This window comes from Empidonax traillii, unplaced genomic scaffold (assembly GCF_003031625.1).
Source record: "Empidonax traillii isolate 1590-97213 ecotype Southwest subspecies unplaced genomic scaffold, ASM303162v1 scaffold12:size2584012, whole genome shotgun sequence".
NCBI lineage: Eukaryota > Metazoa > Chordata > Aves > Passeriformes > Tyrannidae > Empidonax > Empidonax traillii.
In genome coordinates this window covers 553,872-580,771 of record NW_020955205.1, presented here as the reverse complement: position 1 = coordinate 580,771, position 26,900 = coordinate 553,872, and the positions used below count along the sequence as shown (strand labels likewise).

Sequence of the window (26,900 nt, the reverse complement as noted above, 5' to 3'; positions counted from 1 at the left end):
CTTATTTTTAAGCTGTCCCCGCTTCAGATGGGGCTGATGTGGTTGTGATCAAAGCGTGGTGCTCCTGAAGCCCACAGGGTGGGAGAAATGAGGCGTTCCTGCAGCCGGGGAAGAGGAAGCTCCGGATAGAACACACCTGGGGGTTTCCTGCTGTCTTCCTGTTGCTTCCCATGTCCTGCAGTCAGCAAAACAGAGCTCTCTGCCTCTTGCCTTTCATGCTGCTTGTTTGTACTGATATTAGAGGGATGTCCAAATACAGCTTAAAAGCAGCAGCTATCTGGAAAGGGTTGTGAACCACACACTGCCCCAGATCTGTTGTGTTTGTGTAAGCATGGAATGGCTTGGATTGGAAGGGAGACTTCAGAGATATCCAGCAGAGAAACCTTCCGCTAGTCCAGGTTGCTCCAAGCCCCATCCAGCCTGGCCTTGGACACTTCCAGGGATGGGGGAGCTGCAACTTCTCTGGGCAACCTGGGCCAGGGCCTCCCCACCCTCACAGGGAAGGATTTCTTCCCAGTATCCCATCTAAACCTGCTCTCTTTCATTTTGAAGGCATTCTCCTCTGTCCTGTCTGCACCTCAGGCAATAAGTGATTTTTTAACCCACCTTCCCCTGCCAGCTCTGCGTGGCTACCCTGAATCCTTGTAGGAAAGGTTTTCCTCTGGGTCTGTACCACTTCCAGGGGCTCAGACATCACCTGGAGCTGCCACTTGAGGGGACCTCAGACCCTCTCCTCGACACGCCTTTTATGCCCCCCCTCCCCTCCTCCCCGCAGCGAGTTTTGCTGCCCTCCGTTATTTCCAAAACCCTGCCACGGGCCAGAACCCCCCCCCTTAAGTTTAACTTCCTCAGCAGCCTGAAGCCAGCCGTGTGCCTGCCCTTGGCCAGATCCCTCTCCGGGGCTTTGCGGGCGCAGCTGTGGCACCGAGGCGCTCAAAGCCCTCTCGAGGTGGCAGCGGAGCCGCCGAACCGGGTGCTGCGGGGGGAGGCTGCGGGTCAGGACAAAGAGCGTGAGGGGGCGGGCGGCCGCCATGACACCCGCTCCGCCCGGCGCCGGCGCCGACCCGCGCCATTTCCCGGCTCCCCCCGCGCGGGCCGGGCTGGGCCGGGCCGTCCTCAGGCCGCGCCGCCGCCGCCGGTGTCGGTCCCGGGGCCGGAGCTCGGGGGTTGTCGCCCTCCCTCCCCTTCCCCGTCATTCCGGACCGCGACCGCCCTGCCTTCACCGGTATAGAAACGCCGTTTGTTACGTTCTGGAAGCCCGCGGGGGGCGTTTTCTCGGCGCTGCTCTGTGCGTGCCCTTTTGCGGCGTGTTTTGGAGCGATTTCGAGCATCACTACAGCATTAAAAATCTGTTTAAATAACGCATAAGGCCTGTAAGTTGTTTGTTTTCTAGTGGCTGTTTCCCCAGAGCTGTATTTGGGTAAGAGAGCAACCCAGCACTTCAATATAATTGTATTATATATATTATATATATATATAATATATATGATATATATGTAATATATAGTATATATTATGTATTTTCCTTTTGTTATATATTATTATATATGATATATAATTGTATATGATATATAATTATATATTATTAAATGTTATATAATAATTGATAATATCTATATTAATTTACATATTTTATTATAATTTTAATCACCTTTCTACCTTTTTACCATTATTTACATATTTATATATATATAATTTACATTATTTATATATTTTTACCAAAATAAAAACCATAGTTTTTATTTTATCACTTTTGCAAGTGATAGTTTTATAATTTTTATCGATATATTATGATTTTATAATTAGCATTTTTTTATGGTTATTTTACCGGGTTTGTAATTGTTTTGTAATTTTTATCATTTGTGACCCGTTTTGAAAGGTGCTCGACCTCTTATTCCCCAGGCTCTAATTTGTGGATGCTTTGGGGAATTAATTGTCATTTAGGAATCATGAGGGAAATTTTGAAAGCATCCTAGGGATGTTTTAATTAAATAATAATTTTAATTATTTATAAATAACAATAAGTTTCTAATTTTAATTAGATACAGATGAATATACGAAGCATATAGTAGCATTAAAATCCCCCAGCCAATGTGCTTGCTGCAGTTCCTCATCTCTAATTACCCTTGCTAATCAGCACAGCTGAAATGGGGCTCTTTTCCTGGTAATGCATTTTATAAACACACTGAGAAACTTCTTGGGCTGGAGTTAAACGTGCTAATTCTGAGCAGAGCACGGAAAAAGAAGGTGGTGGTGTTGTGAAGGGGTTAGAAGGGGTGTTTGTCTGGGTGAGAGGGTCAGAATTCCACGTAACCGCTGCACAACCATGAAGGATCCCAAGTTAACCTGCTCCTGGTAGTGATTGAAGGGTTAATGGGATATTGGGAAGAAGTTCTTCCCGCTGATGTTCTGGCACAGGTTGCCCAAAGAAGCTGTGGCTGCCCCATCCCTGGAAGTGTCCAAGGCCACGTTGGACAAGACTTGGAGCAATCTGGGATAGTGGAAAGTGTTCCCTGCCCATGGCAGGGGGTGGGACTGAATCACTTCTATTTTCCCTTCCAACCCAAATCCTTCTGTGATCCTATGAAATTCCTCTCTCTGGGGAATCCACTCCAACATCCAAGTTGGTCCCAAAAATAAGGGCAGCCTAAACATCTTGTTCTTCATCTTTGTCCCAACCAAAGTACTTCCAGGCAACTTTGAATAATAAGAACCATCGCTAAAATGGAACAAACTTCAATGAATATAATGATTTTTCAAGAACTGAATTTACTCTTTGCTAATTACTTGTTAGTTGATGATGTTTTGATATTTGAGATATTTGTGTCGGTTCTAATGATTTCCCCACCGGAACAGTCATTTGTGATTTTTACTGGTGTGGCAGCAGCACAGGGAAGCCAGGAAGAGGCAGGTGACCTGAACTAAAGCTGCTAGGGAATAATTTCTAGGGGTGCTCTAAATATTTAGGAATACAATAAGAAATAGGATGATTATGCTTGGTTTGAGGCTGCAAATTTTTAAATATTAAGACATCTCCCTGAATTTTTTTATCCACCAGGAGTATAAAGAGAAAGCAACTCAGCTAGGGATTGTATGTCTTTGCAGCACTTGATGTGAAAGGTATTTATCTTAAATTCTGGACCATGTTCAATATCTGAGAGCGTATTTCCTTTGTTTTTAGGGCTGGGGTGAGCAGAGCACTTTTGTGGCCTCCTAGTACAGGTTTTAGGGGTGTGTTTACACTATCTGTGAGAAAATTAAATTGCAATCAAACATTAAACTGAGCTTAAAGGTTTGCTGGCGCTCGAAAGCTTTGTGGATTAGACTCTATTTTGAATTGAGTCATGCAGAGTCCAGGTTTGGATCTGTGCCCTCTGGAATATGTTGGGGTTGGAGCCCTGCTGCGCTTGGAGGCACTGTTAGCCCGGTGTCTTTGTTTTTCTGTGCTTGCAGAGTTTGATTGGAGTATGGAGCCTGTCTCCCCACTAGAACCAGGGATTCCTGCAGGAAAAAACTCACCTATGCCACAGAAAAAATTCCATGTCTTGGTGGGGGTGACTGGAAGTGTGGCTGCTCTGAAGCTGCCCCTGCTCATCGAGGAATTGCTGAAAATCCCTGGGGTAAGTAAAAGCTGTTGGTGGAGCTTTGTAAAGTTGGAGAAAAAACCTTGGGTTTGAGGAGAGATCACATGGCTCCTGCTAAAATGAAAAGTTCCTCCTTGGAGCCCTTTAGTTTAACAATTTTTTGGAGGAGAATTCCTCTGGCTTTTAAGAATTGTTTTGTTGGGTTTTTTTCCCTATCAATTAACACTTGAATAGGTCTTGGCTTTGAGTGTTTTTTTTTCTGGAATTTGTCCTTGTCAGTCAAATTGTCAGATGTGGCTGCAGTCAGGGTTGATGCACCTGGAACTTGAAATCTCCAGGATAGTGCAGTTTTCCATCGGTGGGATATGGATTTTTGAAATATAAACACCGCTGGCTGACCAAGAGAGGGGGAACCAGACCTTGTAAAACCAGAAATAGAAAATACAAACTGCTGTATGAGTCTGAGCGCTTTGTTTTTTTAATTGTCTGAAGTAACAGAAGTGCCCAGCAGAGGCCACTGGTAACTGATCAGGGAGGGAAATGTGCCCTTTTCTGCTGTTAGTTAGAGGAAACTTTTAAGAAATGAAGCAGGTATTTTGGAGCAGCAAAATGAAAAAGTAGCAGAAGGCAGAAGGAGCACTTAAATCTGAGATAGATCGATTACATTCCTTCATGAATATCCTTTAGAGTGATTTGGGAAGCTTTACCTTGTGAATGCATTGAGTAGAGTCACAAGAGGTGCTGATTTATCTGGTTTATGTTGATATTCCAGCTGGAAAGGGTACTGGAGGGGAGGCACGGGTTGCAAAGAGAAGTCTCAGTTAATTTATTGCTTGATCTGAAGTGATTAGTGAGGTCAAAAGTCCCAGCCTGAAGTAAGAAGGACAAAGAAAAATGACACCAAGGAAGGGAGTGATCAGCACAGAGCCAGAGATATGGATCTTCTAATCCTCTCTCTCTTGGATTAGCTTGGCTATTGTCTCTTTTCCTTTTTTCCTGATGCTTGGAACATCTTTCTGTGAAGGTGACAGGCAGAATGCAAATGATCCACTGTAGGAATGTGAGTCAAACCCTTCCTTCTCCCGGAGTGTTTGATTCGTAATTAAAAGCTGCAGGCAGCTGAACACAAACTCTGTGCAGACCCAGAGGACTGTGACATCTGGTGAAGACTTTAGGTTTTAGTTGCATAAAAAGCAAGAGTGAAACGTCCAGGAGTTTCTTACACTAAATTTATTAATTAAAATTATTTGTTTACTCATTTCTGCTATGATTTCAAGGCCTGCTGAGTCAGTGTAACTTTCCAATTGAGTTTGTTGGGTCTGTTCACAAGGCTGTTGCATCAGTTTCTTCACTGCTGGAGAAGAGCTTTCCAAAGCCCTCAGCTGAGGTAGGGTAGGAGCTGAAGGAAGGCCTTTATACCAAAGGAGATGTAGTCAAAGGCTTGAAACTTGGCATGGTGGTCTTTGCTGCTCATTAAACTTGAAAACATCTTCTGGAGGGTGACTACAGTGCACTCCCTTTTGTTTAATCTCTTTGGAGATCTGGGAAATTTGGATGGGTGCAGATTATTGACCTTGCACCTGATGTGGTGGAGAGACAGCACAGGGTCTCATCATCTCACACACCTCATTCATGGAGTTTTTCAGTGGCAGGCACACCATGACAAAAATCATATTGGCAGGATATTGGTTAGTAATAGGCTTTGGGGAGACCTTAGAGCCCCTTCCAGTCCCTAAAGGAGCTCCAAGAGAGGTGGAGAGGAACTTTGGACAAGGACCTGGAGGGGCAGAACAAGGAGGAATGACTTTAGGCTGAAAGAGTTTATACTAGCAAGTTTAGATGGGATATTAGGAACAAATTCTTCCCCTGTGAGGGAGGTGAGGCCCTGGCACAGGTTATCCAGAGAAGCCGTGGACGCCCCATCCCTGGAAGTGTTCAAGGCCAAGTTGGACAGGGCTTGGAGCAACCTGGGGGTTGGAACTGGGCCACCTTCAAGGTCACTTCCAGCCCAAACCATTCTGTGATCCTATGATAAAGAAAGGCAAGGACAAACCTTTCTGTGGGTGAATTGTTTTGTCCTTGAAGCTGCAGGATGTCAGCTGGACTTTAGGGTTGAATCACACCATGTCACTTCATTGTGCACGTGCCAGGCAGCCTCTACCTTAGCTTGTAAGTGCCATTCAGCAGAGGAGCTGCTCATTCGCTTGTGCTCGGGCTGTCTATAAAGATTTTGCTCTCAAAACTGAGGAAGTTATTAAAAAAAAACCCACACACCCTTAACCTGGGCAGAAAGGGCTGTGCTAGGAGAGTCCTCCTAACAGAGTCCAACAATGTTGCCTGAACACAGGAGAGCAGCTTTGCAGTAAAGTTTTATTTTGGAGATTTGGCTTAAGGGGTCTAAGCCAAAGACCTGTAACTAATCTAAACTGTCTCCACTTAGGGAATTTGAGTGTGGCTAGACTGCCTTTATTAAGATATCCACGGGCAAACAGAGGGTGTGCCAGGTAAATAGAAAAAAAAGTAGGTGAGCTAAAGTGATCTTGAGAACACTGATCTCTTTGCAGCATAGCTGGAGGGACTTGAAGGACTTGCTGAGAACAAGGGAACCTGGAGCTCACCCCGGCAGAAAACCTTCATTAGGGAGAATATTTAACTCAGAGCAGTTTTCTTGGTGGAGCGATAGAGTCAGCAGCACTCACAGTCCTTGAACAGCCATCCCTCCGGTATGTTCTGGCTTGTAGTGGGGTTGGATGCAGTGCTCAAAAGCCAGAGCTATTCTCTAATCACAGGCTTATGCTTGGAAGAAATAATTGTTTTTTTTGTAATGGTACCATTTCAGAGACAAAACAAACCCCTTCAAACTGCACGGTGCTCTTTAAAATCCCCAAATAAATATTTTCTTGCAGACTGAGGTTAACACCTCACCCGAGCCCGTGGTGCTGCAGAGAGCAGCGTTAGCACCTTTGTGGGTGCCGCTGCTAGGCTCTGAGCAGCTTCCTGTGGGGTGAGCTTAGTGTGGAAATAATACAGTTAGCCCGTGGCTGTGAATATGATCTTCACGCTCAAAAACAGTACAAACAGCTGTGATTCCAAGTCAGGCTCACTTGGTAAAGAACAGACATTTAGAACAGGCAAAGAAGGAAATATATAATAGCAAAAACTGGTGTCGTGTGCCGCTGTATTTTCCCCTTGGCTTTTCCTTCAGGAAATGGGGAAAATTACCAAAGACCACAACATGCCAAGGCTGGGATTTTCCTCTGCTCCCAGCTGTTACCCTGCTCACACAACCTGCATGGAATCAACACTGCCCCATTCCCGGTGGAATAAATGGTGATGGGAGCCGGGTTAATGTGGTTTGTCACGTCAGCCACTTCTGTTGCAGAGAACTTGGAGGTTTCCAGCAGTTGGTTTTAGCAAGGGTGCACACACTGAGTGCTTCATCAGTTTTCTACCTCAAGCCACAATTGTCCAAGAGGCACAAGCTGCTGGTGAGGCTGGTTTCTCCCCATCTCACACCACAGTGGGTTCTCTGAGCTGCTTGAAGGAGCAGGCGGAAGTTGAAAGTGGATAATACCATGGAAAAGGGGTATTTTTCACTGTAATCAGTGGCCTGAGGTGCATCTTCCACATTATTAGTCTTCAGACTATTCTTTCCTGGTACTGACCTGTCTATTGACTGGTTTAAGGAATATCCTTGGAAGGAATTGCTGATGGAAGTCCAGTTGCGTGGGGGATCAGGGCATGCAGAGCCACTCAGACACTGCCTCCTTTTTGGGGCCGGTCCTGGTGTGTGCAGGACACTTATGGTTCACTGCTTGTGACAGGGACTGTTGGCAGCATTTATCAGTGCTACAGGTCACAGGACAGGTAGAAACCAGGGGAAAAAAAAATCTTTTTCCACTTGTTTTCTGCAGGAAATGAGAGGTTCACCTTAGCACCTTGTAAGCATGTGTGTCAGATCTGAGGGATGGGATAGGGTTTTCCCAGTATATACCAATAACTGAAGGTGCCACTGGCTTTGCAGGTTTATCTGAGATTTCAGAGAGAACCTTCATATCACTTCACCTAGTCTCTCTTTATGGAAGCCACTGGTTTACTGCACAAAAATGCTGTGCTATGAACACCTACACAGAGGCTTTCCTCTTCCCACCATCTTGCTTTGATAGGAAGCATAGCTGGAAGACACAACTCCCACTTGCTTCTGGTAAGATCAGCAAGTCTGATTAACACTGTTTTAAAATGTAGCATCCCATAGTCTCTAGCTTCTTCTCCACCTTTGGGATCAGGAGGTCATGGAGCGAGAGGTGGGGCAGAAGGAGACAGAGAGGAGTGCACGACATGATCCATTCAACCAGGAGACCACACTCTGTGTTCCAGAGCTGCTCTTTTCTGGGAAGCCTTGTGCAGCAGAGGTGGGTGCTGAGCCCAGCATACTCAGCTTTCTCTTGGCACAGAGCTTCCTCTTGGCTCCCAGCATGGGAAGAGCAGTCCTGGCAGTGCCATTTTTGCGTGTCACCTTGGCAGCTGTGGTTCAGGGAATCCAATGAGGCAAGATGCTTCCTTCTTCCCTTTGGCAGGCATGTCTGGGGATTAAAGGGCATCTTTCAGTTTCACAGGGCTTTGGTTTGCTGCTTCTTGCTGTGGCTTTGAAGTTCTGTGCAGAACTGCACCTTGTTGTCACCTGCACTGCCCTCTCTGCTGTGCTTACTGTGAATGTGTTTGGCAGGTGGGGACCTGTCCATTTTAGGTTGGCACGAAATGAGTCTCTGGCTCCTGTGGATATCTGCAGTGGCTTGGCCTGTCAGTTTTGAATAGGCAGGGCCCTCTGAGAAGCCACAGAGCTTTCAAAATTGTCCTCAAGTCTAACCATTGGTCTCTTTTTTTCTGCTTAGCTCGAGGTGAAAGTGGTCACTACTGAGAGAGCAAAGCACTTCTACAACGCTCAGGAGATTCCTGTCACCCTCTATGGTGATGAAGATGAATGGCAGGTGAGTTGTTCTTGCAAATGGAAGCACTCATCTAAGTTTCTTTGCAAGAAACCACACTTAGTTCTTATTTAATCCTGGGCTAGGACCCACTCCTTGGTTTAGTAATGTACGTTTGAAATATGGCTTTCGAAGACTGCAATGTAAATGAGGAAGAAGAAGGAGGCTACCCTGATGTACTGCAGGATTTTGTCCCACCATTCAGCAGGCAGTGCTTTCTCACCACCCTGGAATGAGCTGCTCCGAGAGGAGTGTCAGGAAATGTCAAGAAAGCCACTGCAGAGCTGTGGTGAGCGTGTTTGGTGCTTGTCGTGAGTCATACTCGTCACAAAGGCAGCAGCTTCTTCTTAGCTCAGCTGTCAGGGCTGTGAACATCTCTGCACCCTGTAAAATGGCCCTTTCTCCTGTCTACAGTTTTGCTGACACACTTGGAGAGTCCTTGAGTATGGAGAGGTTCATTATATAACCATGAAGATTTTTTTTCCCCTACATTTTACCCCTACTTTGCAGTAGTAATCGTAGTACAAGGTGCTCTACTCTTTACCACTACTCCTGCCAGTGCACTCACACGTGAGGATCACTTTCAAGAGGAGAGAGCCATGCCAATGGCAGCGGCCAGGAAACTTTCTGGATGGTCTCGAGATTGGTGGAGATTTACTGAATCCCAGGGTGCTGCAGCTCCAGGCAGTTATTTCTGAGGAATCCTCAGTGGGGTAATAGAAGAAGTGCGGGTCAGGTTTTGAGGTCTGCTGGCACACTGTAAAGCAGGCATGGAACACTTACGGTGGGAAGCAATCATAGAATCACAGAATGATTTCGGTTGGAAAGAACCTTAAAGCTCATCCAGTTCCAGCCTCCTGCCATGGGCCAGGACACCTTCTGTTAGCCCAGGCTGCTCCAAGCCCCACGCAACCTGGCCTTGGACACTTCCAGGGATGGGGCAGCCACAGCATCTCTGGGTAACCTGTGCCAGGGCCTCCCCACTCTCACAAGGAAGAATTCCTTCCTAATCTCTAATCTAACTCTGTCCTCTGTCAGAGTGAAGCCATTCCCCCTTGTCCTGTCACTCCAGGCCCTTGCAAATAGTCTCTCTCCATCCTGTCAGTTCCTTTCAGGTACTGGAAGGCCACAATTAGGTCACTCCAGAGCCTTCTCTTCTCCAGGCTGAACAATCCCAATTCTCTTGGCCTTTCCTCATAGCAGAGGTGCTCCATCCCTCCTCCATAACTTGGTGGCCTACTCTGGACTGCCTGCTCAGCACCTCTCTCTGAGATACTTCACTCTGACAATGAAACTACAAGAAAAAAATACAAGTGAGTGGAAGAGGTAGGAAAGGTGTTCAGGAAGCCCCAGCTTTCCGGATGCTGTGTTTTTGTTGTGGTTTCCCGTGACTCAGAGAAGGAGCAGTTTGTGGCCCCGATGCACCCTGTGCTGACCTGTGGTTGTGTGTCCTCTGGGGACTTAAGCACCCGATGCTGTTTGCTGCTTCTCTGGACTCTTTCCCAGTTAACTGAGCTTTTAAGATCAGAATTCACTTAAGCAACTCAGGGCTTTAGTGAAAATAGAAATAATCACTCCAGAGTGAATATTTCAAGAAATTTGGGATGCCTCATCCCTGGAAGTGTTTAAGGCCAGGCTGGACGGCGCTTGGAGCAACCTGGTCAAGTGGAAGGTGTCCCTGCCTGTGGCAGTGACTTGAAACAAGGTGAGCTTTAAGGTCCCTTCAATCCCATACCATTCTGTGATTCTAAGAGCTAAGAGAGGAAGGAAGTGCCCAGCTGGCTAAACTTCATCCATCGTGGAGAAAACCAACAGGACTGTTCCCTGCAGTACTTAGGAGGCTTTGCTGCTGTGAGTATGGTTGTGCATCCTAATTAAAAGTGACTTGTACAATTAGGGCTCTGTACCTCGTTAAAAGCCAGTGGAAAGCTTCACTTCAATGTGAAGCTTATAAATCACATGGGTTTCCTAGGAAGTATGCCCCTGTTTTGGTCCTGCCTGGCTTCAGCTGGCTGGTAGGATGGAGCTCTTTTCCCTGCACAGGTGTGATATGTGTTAAGGGAACTCTTAGGAACGATTCCAAAGCTGAGGGATGGGGAAGGCTCTTTCCTGTGAGCTGAAATCCATGTTTGTCAGATGTGTGATTTGTCTTTGTGGGGAAAGGACCTCACCACGTCACTGCCATGCCTTAAACTCTGCTCCCTAAACACAGGGATGTGTTTTCTGAGGCGGGATTGGTGAAGTGCCCGTTGTTCCCAGCGTTCCCCGTGAGGGTTTGGTGACCTCCATCCTCTCTCCTCCACAGCTGTGGAAGGGTCGGTCGGACCCCGTCCTGCACATCGAGCTCCGCCGGTGGGCTGACCTGATGGTGGTGGCACCTCTGGATGCCAACACGCTGGCGAAGGTTGCCAATGGCATCTGTGACAACCTGCTGGTGAGTAGCTGGGGCTCTGCCTGCCGCTCCTCTCACCCCTCAGGACTACCTGACCTTTCCTTCACGGAAAATTGTGCTTTTGCAGCGCCTTGAACAGCTAGATTTGCATGTTCTGCCTCCACTTCATCTGCTTGTGTCTCTCTTCCTCAGGCTGGTTCCACTATTCTTTCTCAAACAGTGGGTCTTTCCTTCCCTGACCTACATTCTGTCCCACTCTTCAGTTCTGTCAGTCTCTTCTGTTATTTCCCAGTCCCCACTTTGTGCTTTTCTTGCTTTTTCTGGAGGATGGTATTTCTTTCTGCCTCCTCACTCTCTTTCATTCTTAAACAGAAACACATACACACTGACTTGCTCACTTTTGAGTTCCTCTCTGCATTTTTTTGATGTAATCTGGAAAGACACCTGTGAGATAAAATTTTTTACTTCCTGCTACCTCATCACCTCCTCACCTAACATGGCACAGACATTCAAACATGCTCACATTTTACCTACCTTCCAGTCTCAGCTACAGAGTATTTTGCTTGTTCAGGCTTGATTTTTTGGTATTGAAAGTGCTCTTTAGGCTCTTCAGGCTAATCAGTAAGTCTATTAAAAGAGAATGTGCCTCTTTGTTGAGTGCTGAGAACCTTCAATGGGGCTGACTGTTTTGTGGCCAGGCATTAACCACACAAAAGATTTCTCAGGAAGCAGCAGATCTGCTTGACCGACAGCTTTTTGGGTAAGAAATGCATATAAATGAGCCAAATCAACCCAGATTAGATTACTGGGGTTCTGAGAAAAGTCAGAAAGAGCTGTGGGAGGGACAAGCAATGTCTTGTCCTTCTGGATCCCCTCAGTACTGTGGATCTGATGGTTGGTTTAGCAGGGGAAGAGCTCAGGAAAGATGTCAGGGATGCATGGCTTCAGACTCCTACCAGTCTTTTCAGAGAGCCTTATGAAGGGAAGGGGTAGCTCCAGGAAAGGAAAGCAAGTGCTGGAGGTGCTGGTTGGCAGTTTGGAAAAGATTACAGCACATGTCCTTGTAGTGGGAAGAGTTTAAGTCACAGGATATAAAAAGGATGGGCCTGGCTCCTGTAAGGACTCTGATCCAAGGAGAGCCCTGCACAGGGACTGCTGCTCACTGGGAAGCTCATTTGCGTGACTTAAATGCTGCTAGACCTGGGGAAACTGGTGGGCATTGCATGAAGAACAAGCAGCATTTATCTTTTTAAGGAGAGGAGGTGATACTTGGGTTATCTGGAAGTGCTGCTGCTAGGTAGTCTGTAATCTGCCAGCATCTGCTGCAGCAGCTCAGATGTGTTTGTGTTACCCTCTGCTTGCATCCCGGACACAGCAGTGCTTCCTCATGAGAAGTTATGGAAAAAGCTGGCCTGTAAATTCAGAAAGACTCACTTGCCAGCTTTCAGTGTTTATCTTTACAGCTGGCTTACCTGAAGTGTTGCCCAGGGGGTTCTCTCTAGCTGATAAGATCTGTGGCCACCCCTCAACTTCTCTGTCTCCCACACTGTGGGCTGGCAGTCTGTGCACATCCTGTTCCTGCTTGGTTTGCTCCAGCCTGGACTGCTCGCTTGGCCCCGGGCCATAGCGGGATGGGATCTCTCCTCTTTGTATCCTCCCTCGTCTTTCCTGCCTGTCAGACATGAGCTTTGCTGGAATGTGATACAAATTAGTCTCAGCCTGGTGAGTTAGTCCACCTGCGCTGACAGATAGAGGCTTTTGGCCTCGAAATGATATCCAGGCTGTGAAAGCAATTCTGTGCAGCAAAGGGATGGGAAGGAATGAGGAAATCCGACCCATTTCTTGGCTTCTCTCGTAGACTTGTGTCATCCGCGCGTGGGATCTGAGCAAACCTCTGCTCTTCTGCCCAGCCATGAACACGGCCATGTGGGAGCATCCCATCACAGCTCGTCAGGTGGAGCAGCTGAAAGGCTTTGGCTACATGGAAATCCCCTGTGTAGTAAAGAAACTCGTGTGTGGAGATGAAGGTCAGTCCTTTTCCCCGGCTTCTGACCCTTTCCCTGCCCCAGTGCTGCTCTCATCCTGAAGGGGCATGCCCTCCTTTTGTTGTGTGGCCTCTGAGATGTCAAACTGCCAGGGTTTGTACAAACAAGCTGAAGCTTTCCCCTGTATTATTCCTCTTTATTAATTTTTAAGTAGTCTTAAGGGACTATCCAAGCCAGGCTTTCGGATGAGCCTGATACTGAGCAGAAATGCTCAGTTCAAGAAGAGAGGAGAAAAGCTCTGCCATAAATGTTATCAGCCTGGGATTTGGGTGTCCTGACTTTGCCCTCTGCTGTGACTGGGGGCTGTTTTCCTCCTGTCTCAGTTCCTCTGCTCTGCCATCAGGATAAAATCTTGTCCCTGAGAGCAGACAATGAGATGAGGCCTTTGAAGATGTGGCTGAGGGTGTAGCTGGACGCACATTTAACATTTGTGGTGGTATTGTTGCCTGGGTTACTTTTCAGTTTCCCAGTGGAGTTTTGATTTGGGGTTTTGATACCAGATTTATCTGTGAAGTGAAAGAGGGGGTGGGGGAAGTTGTCACGCTCAGATTCGATAGATTTAGCTTGCAGTGCTAAGAAATAGTACTAAAATGGTCTCATTTGCATTTTAGCAGCTGCTTTAAATGGAGGTATTTTGACTTTGGGGAGTGATATGATTTGGGAGTTTGATACAAACCATTTGGATGAATGGATTTGGTTTTTTGTTAAAATTTTATTGGACAAATTGTCTGTAAAAGTCCCCCAATTCCAGCCATAATAGCAAAATAGCAAACATGCTATTAACTGCACAGTATAATGCTTTTACTTTAGTGTAACAACCCCAACTCCAGCAAGATTTTAACCACCCTGTCAGTTCAATAAACAATCTGTACCTAAGCCAGGATGTTCTGATGACCTTCATGGTCAAATTCTAGGGCTGGCTTAATTTTTGAATCCTTAGGTGGCTGCAATGCTTCTAGAGATTGTATTTTTGGATCTAGAGACTAGGAAATATTTACAGTTGAGTAAGTGTAGTCAAGTAACTCAGGCATCAGTTGAAATATCCTGGATGGTTATCCTTCCACTGGGATTTTAGACATGATTACATCAAATTTCTTCATATCCAGCCCATCTGTCTCTGCTGTGAGAGCAAACTCCTGAAGGAGCTTGAAGGAGAGGGATGGCAGAGACAGCTGTGCTAGGACCTCTGACTCAACTCCACTTGTGTTTGTGAACCAATTCACAACAAGATCTTCCTGCTGGCAATACCAGGATTTTCCTGGCAGTTTGTAAGAAAATTATGGCAGAGCAGTAATGGATTCCATCTCTCTGAATACCCAGTACTCCACCACTTACTTTTTCACCTCTTCCCCTCTTTTTTCAGGCCTTTCACCCCACAGCCTCTTCCACTCTCATTTTGGTTTTGTGGGTTCCATCCACGCAGGGGTTTGCCTGCCTGGTTTCCACCCAAGAAACACGTAGCAACACTCACACATCTGGTGCAGAAGAGATTCAGTTTGCACCAGTTTTGTCTGTTGACACTGTGGTTTGTTTTGCTCTAAAAGAGGTTTCTTTTCCTCAACCCATGTGGTTGGTCTCACCTGAAATGTGCCAGATCCTCACTATCACCAAGTTTTTGCATTACAAGCTTTACCTGATTAATTTTTCTCCCTCAGTAGATGGGTGGTTTTAGACAGAAAGTTCGGGTCAAAGAGAGTTAAAATAAATTAAATTGAGTTCCTTGATTGGATAGTTTCCATACTGACAGTATCTTCATCATCCTTGGCTGGATTTCTCAAGCCAGGCACACTGGAAGATTTCTACCTGTAGGCATGAGCTGTGCTGTAAGATGGGCTGCTTAGCAAGATTTGGCTTTGCTAAACCTAAAAATCTGGCTGGGAATTGCCAGAGATGTTGGAGAAGTGGGTGGTGGAGGAAGAAGGCAGGCCTTGGAAGTGTTCTGGAAGGGTGTAGCTCTGCCAAACCATCCAGGGAAAGTCAGGGTATGTCTCTTGTTCAGCAGCACCTGCCAGGTGTAGCTCCTCTACTCAAGGTTAGGAGAGCAGAAGGGCCCAAATATGCCTGCAGCTCATCCACAGGATGCTCCAGACCCTCTGGGATTTACAGGTCTGAAAAAGAGGAAAACAAAACCTCACAGAACTGATTTCTGCTGAGCAATAAGGCATATATTTTAAATCATGAGAGCTATTAGCCAGCAGGACAAAAACTCAATAGAGACTCCTTTTCAGTCTTACAAAGGAGACAAATGCCTATGGGAAAAGCACCTTTCCTCAGCTCCAAGCAAATAACAGAAATGAATGGCCTGAGTTCCCGCTGCTGAGTTCAGCACATGAGGTTGGACAAGATGATTTAATCATCTCTGGGCTTAAAATTCTGAACCTGAGTTTAAAAAGTATTTCAGAGTGAAGCAGAAGCACAGAGTAGATTACATGTTCATCTGGCAACTAATTAGGCCGAAAGGAAAAGCTTTCCTTTTTGTTCTGTCCAGCACTGAGCCTTCTCCAAGGGTTACTCCCAATATTCGGGCTGGTGGGAATGCAGGACTGCTTTCTGTACTGTGGGTCTCACTGCAGTCGTGGGAATGGCATGAATTCAGCAAGTCTTTTGTATAGGCAAAGACCATTTCAAAAAGATACTGAAATCACACATTTATGCTGGAGAAAGGAGGTGAAATAGGGAATTTTGGTCCACACAGTTTTTCGGGACAGTTTTGCACATTTGCCCCCCCCCCCCTCCTTTCGGATTTCATGATGTGGTTTTGCTCTTACCCTGCAGGTCGAGGTGCTATGGCAGAAGTGTGGACCATCCTGGAGAGAGTTAAAGGGATCCTTGAAGAACTGGGTGTGCCAAGGCAGAGCTGATGTTTTGGCATGTAGATGGTGTTTTTGTGCCTTTCTGATGGTTTAGAGATAAACCCAGCAGGAAGCCCAACTGCCTGTGGGTACCCATGGTATGCATACCTATAGCTGCTCTTCAACAGAAGGAGCCAACCGTTGTCTTCCAGCTGGTGCCAAACTGCAGTGTGGTACACCACCCCAGACTTTTGAAAACCAAAGCCAAGAATGTGCTGCCTTAGGGTGAAAAAAACTCTGTAGTATCTTGCAGAAAGGGAGTAACATTCCTGAGGCTGCTCAGCCCCCAGTACTTCACACGTGCTCTGTTCTGAGGAGGCTGCAGAAGGTTTTTCAGCTCCAGTCGTTTCCCCAAGGACTTCTAGAGAGGAGAATGCTGTGCAGAGTCTGGTGATGGGGATAATGCCAGCTCCTTCCAGCATGGGTGTTTTGGACCATCCCTGCTCTCCAAAGCTTGGTCTGTAGCTGTGCTGGCTGCATGTTCCCAGCAGGAGTCACTGTCCAAAAAGCATTTTCCCTCTGGGAGCTTAATAAAAAAGAGCCTTTAATCCTGCCTGTGATGAATTGCTTCTTGTAGCCGCTCTGGAAGGTGTTTGCACCTAACATCTTTGCTAAGTCGTTGTGTCTGCTTGTGTTTTTTGTCAGATACAGAGAAAAACTGGCTGAGAGAAGCTCTCTAGCCCCCAAATCAGCCTTTGCCCTTTTGTAACTGTTGGCTGTTCCAAAATTCCACCTGCCCATCCAGGTTCTCCAGTTAATTAACAGGTCTGTCCCTCACAGAAAGCCAGGGTGCGTGTTTCCCAAAGGAATGAAGTGAAACTTCAGCTATGATGATCCTTTTCAGATTGAAAGTTAACTGACAGGCATGAATAAACGGGGAAATCCTGTGCCATTGTGGGCCAGACCAGGGCACCCCCAGTCCAGTCCAGCCTTCCCTTGGGAATGTGATCTTGCTCAGGGGGGCATGGAAGCAAAGTGGGGTTGTGAAACATGCTGCTGTAGCAGAGCTCTGCTGACCCACAGAGTTTTTTAACCAAACCCAGACAAATTTAAGGCCTTTGGTACAGCATGTGCATATCCTGCCTTTAGGGGAACCTCTGGCTTGCTGCACACGAGGGAGGAAGTTAACAGGTTAGGTTTGCTTGCATTATCAATCCCACACAAATAAAAACCTCTGAACTTTCCCTCTTTTGACTCTCCCACTGGCAGAGATCCAGGGAGTCAAAGCTTTTGAGAAGGATCCTGATGTGAGCAGAGCTTGTGGCTCTGACAGAGGGCTGTAGTGGTACTGTGGTTGTGAACTTTGCATTTTGCCAGGATTTGTGGTGTGACCTCCTGCATCGTGTTCTTACGTGATGAAGCTCTCAGCCTCTCAGAGGATCTTGTTTTAAGCTTATTGAAGGCAGTAATAGAGATGCTTTTGGGTTCCTGTGTTGATGGTGAATGTTGTTTCTCCTACTCAGAGGGAAATGTGTATTCTGGCAGATACAATTGTCACTTGCTCTGGGGCTCTGCCGTGGACATCTCCTGTGGTCAAGAGTTGCTTATGATCTGGTCCCTGACTTGGCAGCCCAGAAAATCCAACAATGAGATTCCTCATACCAGGACAAAACACCACGTCCCTGGTAAGAGCCTTCATCTCTTCCAAGCCTGGTTTGCTGGCTTAAGCTGCTCCATGAAGTTGACAAATGGACCTCTGTGTAATTTCTGCTATTTTTAATTGGAAGCAAGTCGTGATAGCATTCCAGGCTGGGATAAACCTGTGCCCAAACCACCTTTTTTTCAGGGTAGGTAGAAGAAACAGTTGAGTTCCTTTTGGGAGGCAGGAGCAGCTTCCAGCCTGGCACAGGCACACTTCCCCACCCACTGCCAGGGAGGTGCTGGCAGCCTGCAGGCAGGAGCTGCTCCCTGTGGAAAAGGAGAAGGAAGAAGCTGGAGGAAGCCCTGTGTGCTGTCACATGAGGCTTTAGGAGGGGACTTTGGGACAGTGCTTTTCTAGGATGAGGCTTGGGGCAATGACTGAAGGACCTGATTCCAAACCAGGGCTTTGTGCTGGCTCAGGCAATAGGTGCAGGGTCTCCTTAGCCACTAAGCTCACCAAGAGTTATTGAAGGATGGATCGATCCCTCAGGGCATTCAGGCTTCTAGCTCCATCCCTCACAGCTCTGGGTGTGTCTTGGCTTCCCAGGGTAGGCCCAAGACACTCCCCATGTGCTTTTTCTTTTCCTTCAGCTCTTAGTTTTAAGCTGCACGCTGATTTTTTTGTTTCACTTTCCCATAAAACTCTCGGATGACTGAGGCAGCATCCCCAGGAATCCTGCTGTGTTGCAATTTCATTCATCCTGCTTAAAACTGTTTCTCTCAGCATGGCTTGGGAGCGATAAAGAGCCAGGACAAAAGCTCAGCTAAGGCAGCAGCCCTCCTTTCCTGGGCTCAGATGAGACTCTCAGCATCCATGTCTCCAGCTGCTTCCCCCATCCCAAACTCAAGGAGACCCCTTTGCTGCTTGGATTCGGGGGGCATCCGAAGAGGATGGTGCTGCTTTGGTCTGGCTTTGATCAGGAGCTGTCTCCCCATGTGACTTGTGATGGGAATTGCATCGTCCCATGTGCTTGTCCCATCCCATGCCTCCATCCTGAGAGCCTGCAGCAGGAAAAAAGACTCCTAAGGAAGTGATAAAACCTCCCGACGACGACGTTTAGACTTCTGGCAGTCATGCCTGCGTGATGCACCTGGTGCAGCACCTTTGCACCTCAGCGCTCCGGATTTGGCACCTGCCCCCCCCAGCAAGTGCCGATGCCACCTCCTCCTGATCTGCAAAAGCACGTGAGGTGGCAGGAAGAAGGTTTTGCTCCCCAACCACAGTGCAGCTGGCTGCTGGAAGAACCCGTGGCTGCCACGGGGGTGACAAATTGGTGGTGGCAAGTGAGACCTGGTGGTGTTCGTACAGTTTTTTCCCCTTCCTGGCTCTGGCAGGATTCAAAATAACGCCCTGAGATGCAAATCTTCCTCCTGTAAGATTGCAGTGATGGGCAAGTGCGCTTTTTTTTTTTTTTTTTTTTTGGTAGAAAAGGGAGATGATCCAAAGGGATAGCGGTGGTCCCAGCCCCTCTGCCCTCATGATTTTGCTTTCAGTGTGCTTGGTTTTTTTTGGCCTCAGCAGCGCTCCTGACTTGGGAGATGCTTGAAAGGAGCTTGAATTGCCCTGACTGGTGGTAAGGACAGTGCCAAAAGACACGGCATGGCTTGGCAGAGACTCCCTGGCACCAGTGACACCGACAGCTCGGTTTTGGCGGGACAACCTTGCAATTAAAACTTCCAGGTGCAGCCTTCTTGCTCTGGTCAGCAGCCTTGGTGGGTGCTTGAAAAATTGTTTCCAGGAGTAATTGAGCTTAATTAGAAGCTTGAATTGCCTGGAGCTGAGATGCTCAGAGATGCACAGCAGAGAGAAATAATCCGATGGGGCCGTTCCCTGCTAGGTCTCAACCTGTTGTTTGGGGGTTTTACTCCTGGAATTTCAACATTAAATTTAGATGGAGACTGGAATTTTTCCCTGGGAGTGCTGGATTTGATGTTGTACCTTGCTTTTCTGACTCTCTAACAGAGGAAACAGAAGATAAAGGGGATGGAATGAGCACAAAGCCATTGTGAGATGAGGAATAAAGGTGACTTTTAGTCATCACAGTGAAGATAAAATTAATTTGCTCCTGACCACAGGCTCCTGAGCTCTCTGGAGGGAGTGCAGAGAGATGGGCTCTGCATGGAGACTCCTAAAATGAGGCTCCACCAAGTGGGATTGCAGACACCTCAGACTGAAAGGCAGGAGAGCCTGGCATGCTCCCAGCTCTTGCTCCCATGGCACTCAGCCTCCAGAAAGCCTTTGATGTCCAGTGCCAGCTGCCATGAGCACCCCAGGGACCCTTCATCCCCCTGATCCCTGCCCTGCCAACAGCAGGGGTATCCAGAAAATCCCCCCATGTCCTGCTTCCAGCACCACTGGCACAGTGGGTGAGCACACGAGGAAGGGCATCGTGCCACTCCGGCTTCCCACCGCCAAAACAAGCTGCTGGGGTGCCAGGACAGAGATAAAAGCTTTACAACGGGGATTTATTCCCGCATGGCTCCTTGGATGGCTAGAAGAGCCCTCTTCCCAGGATTGCCGTGCCCCCGGAGTGGCCTGAACTTCTGTGGGTGGCTCTGCTCTCTGTCTCATTTGATTTACATGGGGCACTGGGGTGGTTTATAGTTTTGGAGAAATACGATTCACAGACTCCAGCATGATAAGGATGGGGGAAGAAAGATAAGCCACGTCAACCTGAAGGAATGCAGCAGGTAGAGAGCCCAACCTGCGGCGGGCAAAAGCCCTGGCAGAGGGGATCTGGTGTAAAAAGGGACAAAATGGGAACATGTGCCTGAAAAAATAGCTGAAAGCCTCCCATCCCTGCTACAGGCAAGCACAGCTTACTTCACCTGGGCTCTCATCCCCCAAATCCGCTGCAGCTCTGAGGCCATGGGATAGCTGCAGGTAAACTCCATGGACATGGGTCAGCCAAACTTCCCAACTGGGAATAATTTACAAGCCAAGCCGTTGTGTTTGTGCAGATCTGAGTGTGCATCCAGGGCTGCAGCTGCCCTCCAGACCTCTGCTCCGCTTCCCTGAGGATAAGGAACCAGCGTGGGGTCTGGGAACCATCCCAGAGCCATCCCAGCCATCCCAAAGTGAGCTCTTGCATGAGTGGCAGGCGAGGGAAGCGTTGTCCCTTTGTCCCTTCCCTCTGCCAGGCAGCACCATGTGCCTGCCAGGCACGTGCTTGGGGAAGCCCGTGCCTTGCTGGGGTTTCCTTTGCCAGTGGGGATGGGGGTGGTGGGGGAAGCCCTGACCTGGTTCCTGCTGCCCCCACGGGCATCAACCCCCTGTGCAAACACATCTTGACCCAGCGAACACGGCCCTTTTATAAAGGCAGCAAATTTTGGCTTCTGGAACACAGCTGATGTTGGAGCGCAGCCCGCTCTGGGATGCAGGTGCCAAGTGCCCCCTGCTTCACTCTGGAATACCCCTCCTGAGGTCAGGGAGCTCCTGCTTTTGCAGCATCTCCAGGAAACCTGCATCCTGCCTACCCTCAGAGCGAGTTTGCTCTGAGATGCTCTGGGTAGATGTTATTTACAGCAGCATTTTTTCATCGATTTGAAATAGCTCTTAGCGAGGGCAAGAGCTCCTGAGGTGCAGACAGGATGCAGCTGAAGCACCCAAGCGCTTCCAGCCTATGAACCTTGCCAGTTGCTTCAGCAGAAAGTCAGTATTGACCCTCCATCAGCATTTGCATGCATCGACACTCCTGCAAGTAGTCTGATAAATAGTTAGGATTTCATTATATAGAAGAGGTTGTGATAATCGAGATTTGATCATATAAAAGAAACAGTTTGTTGGATTCAAGGTAGAAACTTGTGAAGCACAATGTATAGAATTGTTAAGGAGGGTTGTGTTTGAAGTGTGCAGCCGTGGATACCTCGCCAAGAAGTTGCTGGAACATGTCTGTTAAGTTACTGGACCATGTATGGTGCTTGGAAACCCCCTCACCCCTTCCCATCTTGATCTGCATATCCAGAATTCCGATCAGTAAAGCCAAGTAGAATTGACCAATTATTGCTTTTGGAATAAAGATATGTAGCCTATAGAACCAGTCATTGTAAAGGTTGGATTTAAGAGTGGACTTATATAACAGAAAGGTATAAAAAGGAATGGATTTTGTTGCTAAGGTGTTCCCAGCACACTGAATAAAGAAGTATGTCTGCTTATTGACATCAAATTGGTGTTGAATAAGTTTTCTTTTGTCCTGTTTGGCGACATGATCAAAAACAGAACAAAGCCTGGTGCATCCCCCAGCACCAGCTATGTGTGCTGGTTCTGTAAAAATAATCGTAATTAAATAGTTGGGTTTACTGATGCTTTGTTGGGAGTTAAAAATCTGGGAAAAGCCATGGAGAAAAAGAGCTCCAGCTGCTCTGCTTCTTACTCCTCACCCCTCTCTCCTTCCCCTGACCCAGTATCTATCCTCTCCCAGATCATCCATCCAAGCTGGATCACTGCAGGAGGATAGACATCACCTCCCATCCCCGTTGTGTCTCCACCACCTCGGATGGGACATGGGAACGGGCAGCACCCCTGAGAAATAAAAGCTGGTTTGAAGGCTTGGCCTCTGAAGGGGGAAGGTGATGGGGGGGCGGAGAGGAACCAAAACCCAGCAGCAGAGGAACAGGCAGAGGGCAAAGGAGAAGTGAAAGGAGCTGTGATTACTGAAAGCCCGGATGTGAAAGAGTGGGAGTGCTATCTTTGGGGCTCTCACTTCCCTGTCTGCGCAGCTTTTCTTGGCTTTTAGCTATTTTTTCCCCCCTTTCCTGTCTTTGCTTATAAATTCCACCCTGGGGCAGGTGGGGTTGGTGCCCCTGGAGGTGGGTGCTCTGTGTGCCATGGGAGCACAGAGTCTGGGGACAGATGAGCATCCTGCATGGTGGGGTTTGGGGAGGAACCTCTGAGCGTCCCTGCTGTGAGGGATTTGGGGACTATCCCGCTTACTGCCAGGGATGCAGATACACCCAAGCTGCATCTCCCCACTTCACTCCCTTTCTGGTCTCTGGCACATGGGCTGCATCTCCATGTTTGACCTCTGAATAAGCAGATATTTTAGTCTTTTAAGCAGATTCCATCTCCCAAATATATGGTCCCTGCCCCCAAATATTTCATGCAGGACTGGGCACCTGGTGGTGGGGCAGAGCAGAGTGTTTTGGTACATCAAACACCTCAGTAAAAGCCATTTTAACATGAAACCCTGTCACTAAGGGTTGAGAGAGTTGCTAGTCTGGTGTCAAGCAAGGGTTTTCTTTCTCCAAAAATAAGCAGTGATGCTTCCCCTAAACCATCCTTACTCCTGCAGCCTCCATGCTTAATTTAAGGTAACCAAATCCTGCAGGTATGTGGATTTAAGCCTATCTAACAGCTCTAATTAAAGGAGTCCATCCCCCCCCATCCCTGGAAAGAGTCAGCATAACTCTGCCGTGACCTCGGCTGGGTTGTGTGGCTGCTGTCTTCTGCGGGACCCCAAACCTGGGTTTAAAGTTAAGCCTGGGATTAGAGGCTGTGCTGAAGCCAGCGGGGCGAGTCCCTCGCTATCCTGAATCAGCAGAGCGGCTGCAGGGAGAAGCCTGGGAGCAGGCGGGAGGTCTGGCAGCTCGTGGGGTGTTGGATCTGAAAGGAGGGAGCTAGCTGAGGGTTGCCTGAGCTGTAGGATTTTACTGGGGACAGAAACTCCAATAAAATCAACACCTATATATACACCCATCAAGTTTAACCAGTTTCAGTCTCTATGTCCTGTCCTGCTGTGAAAGGAGTATCCTTATTTTCTCAAAGGTCTCTCCCCAGGGATGTCTGCCTTCCATTTAAAGCCTGGGTTTTCTCTTCCCACTCCTCCTTTAATGCTGCTGGGTCAATTTGCCCCCATTTCCTCTATATCAGCTTTAAATTCCATAATTAACAGGTCAATGCAGTCAATCCTATTCCAGAAAGAGGGAGGAAGTCAGGTCCTGCTCCATTCATAGAAGGGGATGCAGAAGGAAACAGGCTGGGGGCTTTCCCTCTGAATTAAACCAACACAAGAAAGAAAGAATAATATAACTGGGGGTGGGGGCAAAAGGCAGAAAAGAAGCCACTCCCTGAAAACCAACCCCTTTCATCCGTGGGACCTCAGCAGAGGAATCTCAGGCAAAGCTGGGTTAGATGCTCGGGAACTCTTCCAGGCCCAGAGTGTTTAAATAGAAAGGTTATGTACCTGGGAGATTTATTTCATCTCTTAATTGGTTGTTTGTTTACATGACTCGGGAGCTCTTTGCTAATGTTTGCTTTGCTGGCTCACTCAGTGGCTGCAAATCCCGGCCGGCTGCGTCCTGGCTCTGCCGGCTCGCCAGAGGCTGCCCTTCCTCTCCAGCTCCTCCCAGTGAGCCCCGATGCTTCCCCGTAACCCCTTCCCACATCCCTCCCATCCCACACAGGTGTGTTGGTGGGGTGGTCCAGGTGAGCTTCCATCATGCCAACACCTCCCCTTCCCTTGTGGGCAAGAGCCAGGGTATGGTGGAGGTGGAACCCCCTTGTCTGGGATTTGAAGCTCCCCCTCTCCCCAGCATCCTGCCAGGTGCAGCAGAGGATGGGTTTTAAAACACCACAGGTTTGGGTTTGGTTTTCCCCAGGCGCATGGTAAGGTCTTGGTTCTCTGCTGGCCTCAACCTGCACAACTTTTTGGAGGAAAATCAGTGTTCTCCCACTGCAGCTCTGGAGAGAAGGGCTTTGGAAGCACCAGGATAAGTGCAACAGCTTCTCTCTCACGCTCCTCTCTTGGTTGTAGATACATTTTATGTTAATTTTCTCTTGTTTTATCTCAGTTTATGTTAATTTTCACCGTTCCAGGCTTGCCCAGTGATAGGTGCGAAGTGCCCTCAGGCTCTTTGGCCTAACAGGTGTCCTGATGGCAGATGGTCTCCGCCTCATCCATCCATGGGTGGGAGACCCTTTTTGCCTTCCCTGCCCCAGTGCTGGAGCCAGTGGATCCTTATCTCAGCTCGACATGCATCCCTGGAGGGGAGAGGGGAAGCTGGGCTCCTGGCTCATGCCAGTAAGGAGCAGCCACCCAGATGGATCAGTGGGATGGCCTTGGAAGGAGCAGCCTGGGGTGATGGGAAAGCTGAAGATACAGGGGGGGATCACAAGCAGGTGGGCCCTAAAACACCTCTCACCTTCTGCAGCTGCTGGTATATTCCCACCCCCTCCTCTGCCAGCTCCTGTCCCTGCTCATGGAACTGCTGTCAGCAGTGGCCACCTGTGTTTGGGAGGAGCTGGTGGGTGTCAGTGCAGGAATGTGGGCTTTTTTGTCGTGAGTGTTTGGGTTGCAAATGTGTTAACATCTGGGTTTTTTCAATGAAACCTTTCCTTAATCTTTGCTGGATGCAGATGAAACACATTGCTAACAGCTAAATCAGAGCTGCCTCTGCTCCTCCTCCTCCTCCTCCTCCTCACTGACCCCTTCTTCTCTCCTTCCTCCCATTGAAATCTGCATCAATCCTTGTTTCTCTTCTTGATAATTAGAACCATGTTTGGGAGAAGTTCATTGATTTATCCTCTGGGATTTTCCTCCTGGACTTCAGAACTGGTGATATGGAGGAGGACCTCACCAGGTGCTGCCCACAGTTTTTTTGTGGGGATATGATGTGGGTATTTGGGGGATGGCACCGTCTTACAACCATCCCAGGATGTTACAGTGCCTCCAAGCTTTGATCTGTGTAGCCATGAGGTTGGCTATCCTGTGCTGCCCCCCCAGCCTGTCCCCAATCCCTCAGAGTCAGAAGGACACAGCAACCCAGCCTCAGGCCATCCACTAAGCCACATAAGATGTTTGGAGCAGGAAGAAGATCTGCCCAGGAAGCCTGGAAGGTGATACTGCCCTGAGGTTGTGGGATGGGAGGACCAAAGGCTATGGGGAATTTTTTCCCCTCTTGCTGCAGGGTGTTGGGGAAAAAATGTGTAAGGACATGGTAATTAGATGGCCACTACCAGACTGGGTAATGGAGCCTTCTCCTAAAACAGCATCATTGCTTGGGGCTGAAAGGTCTCCTGCTGAGGCTAGAAGATCCAAGGTGGACTTGTGAGATGGGAATCACCTTCTGGAGAGCAGATGGGACCCTGCACTGAGCGTAGTTCTTCTGATGGTGCTTAGTTTTGATGGGAAAGTTGCTGGGGTTTGGAACCGTGGAAAACAGGGAAAGCTCATCCAGGATTTCCCTGGGCTGGGATTCATGTATGCCAGTGGCAAGCTGATGAAAATTCTGGAAAACCCTGTGGGCCTGCCATGTCTTTCAGAGCCACTGGCTTGGTGTAGGCAAAGCCCAGGCCACCAATTACCTGCCTGAGGACAAAACTTTTGGGTTTTCTTAATGTGTGGTCCCTATCTGATCCCCATCCAGGTGGTACCAAGAATACCCCAGGGATAGCTGATGTCCTTCTGGAGAACAGACAAAGCAGGAAAAACTTTGAAAGCAAGAGAAGAAAGAGGATTCCTGGGTGTCGCTGAGTTCCTCCAAGCCTGGCTGATGCAATGTGAGCCCTTCCAAAGGCTGAGAAGCCCTGGGAAGTTCCCAGGAACTTTGGTGGCATTGAGACTGGCTGCCAGCTGAGGCTGGGGAGTCCCCAGCCTGAGGGGAGATGCTGAACTGGGGCCAAGCTGTGGTTCCCTGTGGGAAGGGCTGATCCAGCTGCTATGGAGCAGATGGCAGCAGGTATCCCTGAACGAGGATCAGCCAGGAGTAAGCCTCCTTCTACCAGGTTTCCATGAGCTGTAAGACAATGACATGGGGATTGGGATGGGGAGATGCAGGGCAGAGGGTCATTTCAGCCCTAAGCCATCCCTCTCCTCTACCTGGAGTGGTAAAGCCATCCTGGAACTGGCAGCATGGCTTATCGCAGCACCACCTCATTCCCAGACATCCTTCCTGAAGGTTTCCACAGTTATAGCCCTGCTGAGGGAACCAGGAACCAGCTGGTGTGATGTCCTCTCCCATACCAGGCTGGAGAAGGTCGTACAGCCCCATCCAGGAATGCTGCAGTGGGCACAGCCAAGAGTTTCGCTCATTTATTGTCATTTTCTTTCCTTTTCCGGGCACTGAAAATCGCTGTGTGGGAAGAAGGGGGTTTGAAGGTGATGAATGGCTTTGCTACATGACCCAAGCAAACGGGTTTTTTTGAAGGGCACCAAAACACCTGGGCCTGCCCTTCCTGGCTGTAAGAGTGAAATTCTCCAAAACTATTCACAATTAGTAGCCAAAGTGGTAGTTTCAAGAGGAAGGCTGGAGGTGCCACGGGGAGGAGAGGCCAGGCTCAGCCCTCTGAGGTATGTGATGTCTGTGTCCTGCTTCTGTCCTAGCCAAGGGGATTTTCCAATGACCTGGATAAAAGCAAGGCACACTCCATTCCACCCTCCACTCCTGGCTCAGCTGTCCTGGAG

At 48.3% G+C, this 26,900-nt stretch overlaps 2 protein-coding genes across 5 annotated transcripts in view; one reads left to right on the top strand and one right to left on the bottom strand.

Annotated features, from left to right (window-relative positions):
• EDC3 (enhancer of mRNA decapping 3) overlaps nucleotides 1-26,900 on the bottom strand; it is a 649,718-nt gene that overhangs the window by 115,436 nt on the left and 507,382 nt on the right. The window lies entirely within an intron of this gene.
• Nucleotides 1,253-16,418, top strand: PPCDC (phosphopantothenoylcysteine decarboxylase). 2 transcript variants are annotated; one of them, XM_027888372.1, is made up of 7 exons: nucleotides 1,254-1,420; nucleotides 3,059-3,120; nucleotides 3,454-3,620; nucleotides 8,477-8,572; nucleotides 10,875-11,003; nucleotides 12,820-12,988; nucleotides 15,782-16,418. In XM_027888372.1, the coding sequence occupies exons 3-7, from the start codon at nucleotides 3,468-3,470 to the stop codon at nucleotides 15,865-15,867; spliced, it is 633 nt and encodes a 210-aa protein (XP_027744173.1). In that variant the 5' UTR covers nucleotides 1,254-1,420; nucleotides 3,059-3,120; nucleotides 3,454-3,467; the 3' UTR covers nucleotides 15,868-16,418. The 2 variants fall into 2 exon arrangements, with proteins under 2 accessions (XP_027744179.1, XP_027744173.1); XM_027888378.1 differs by lacking the exon at nucleotides 3,059-3,120 and having other exon boundaries at nucleotides 1,253-1,420.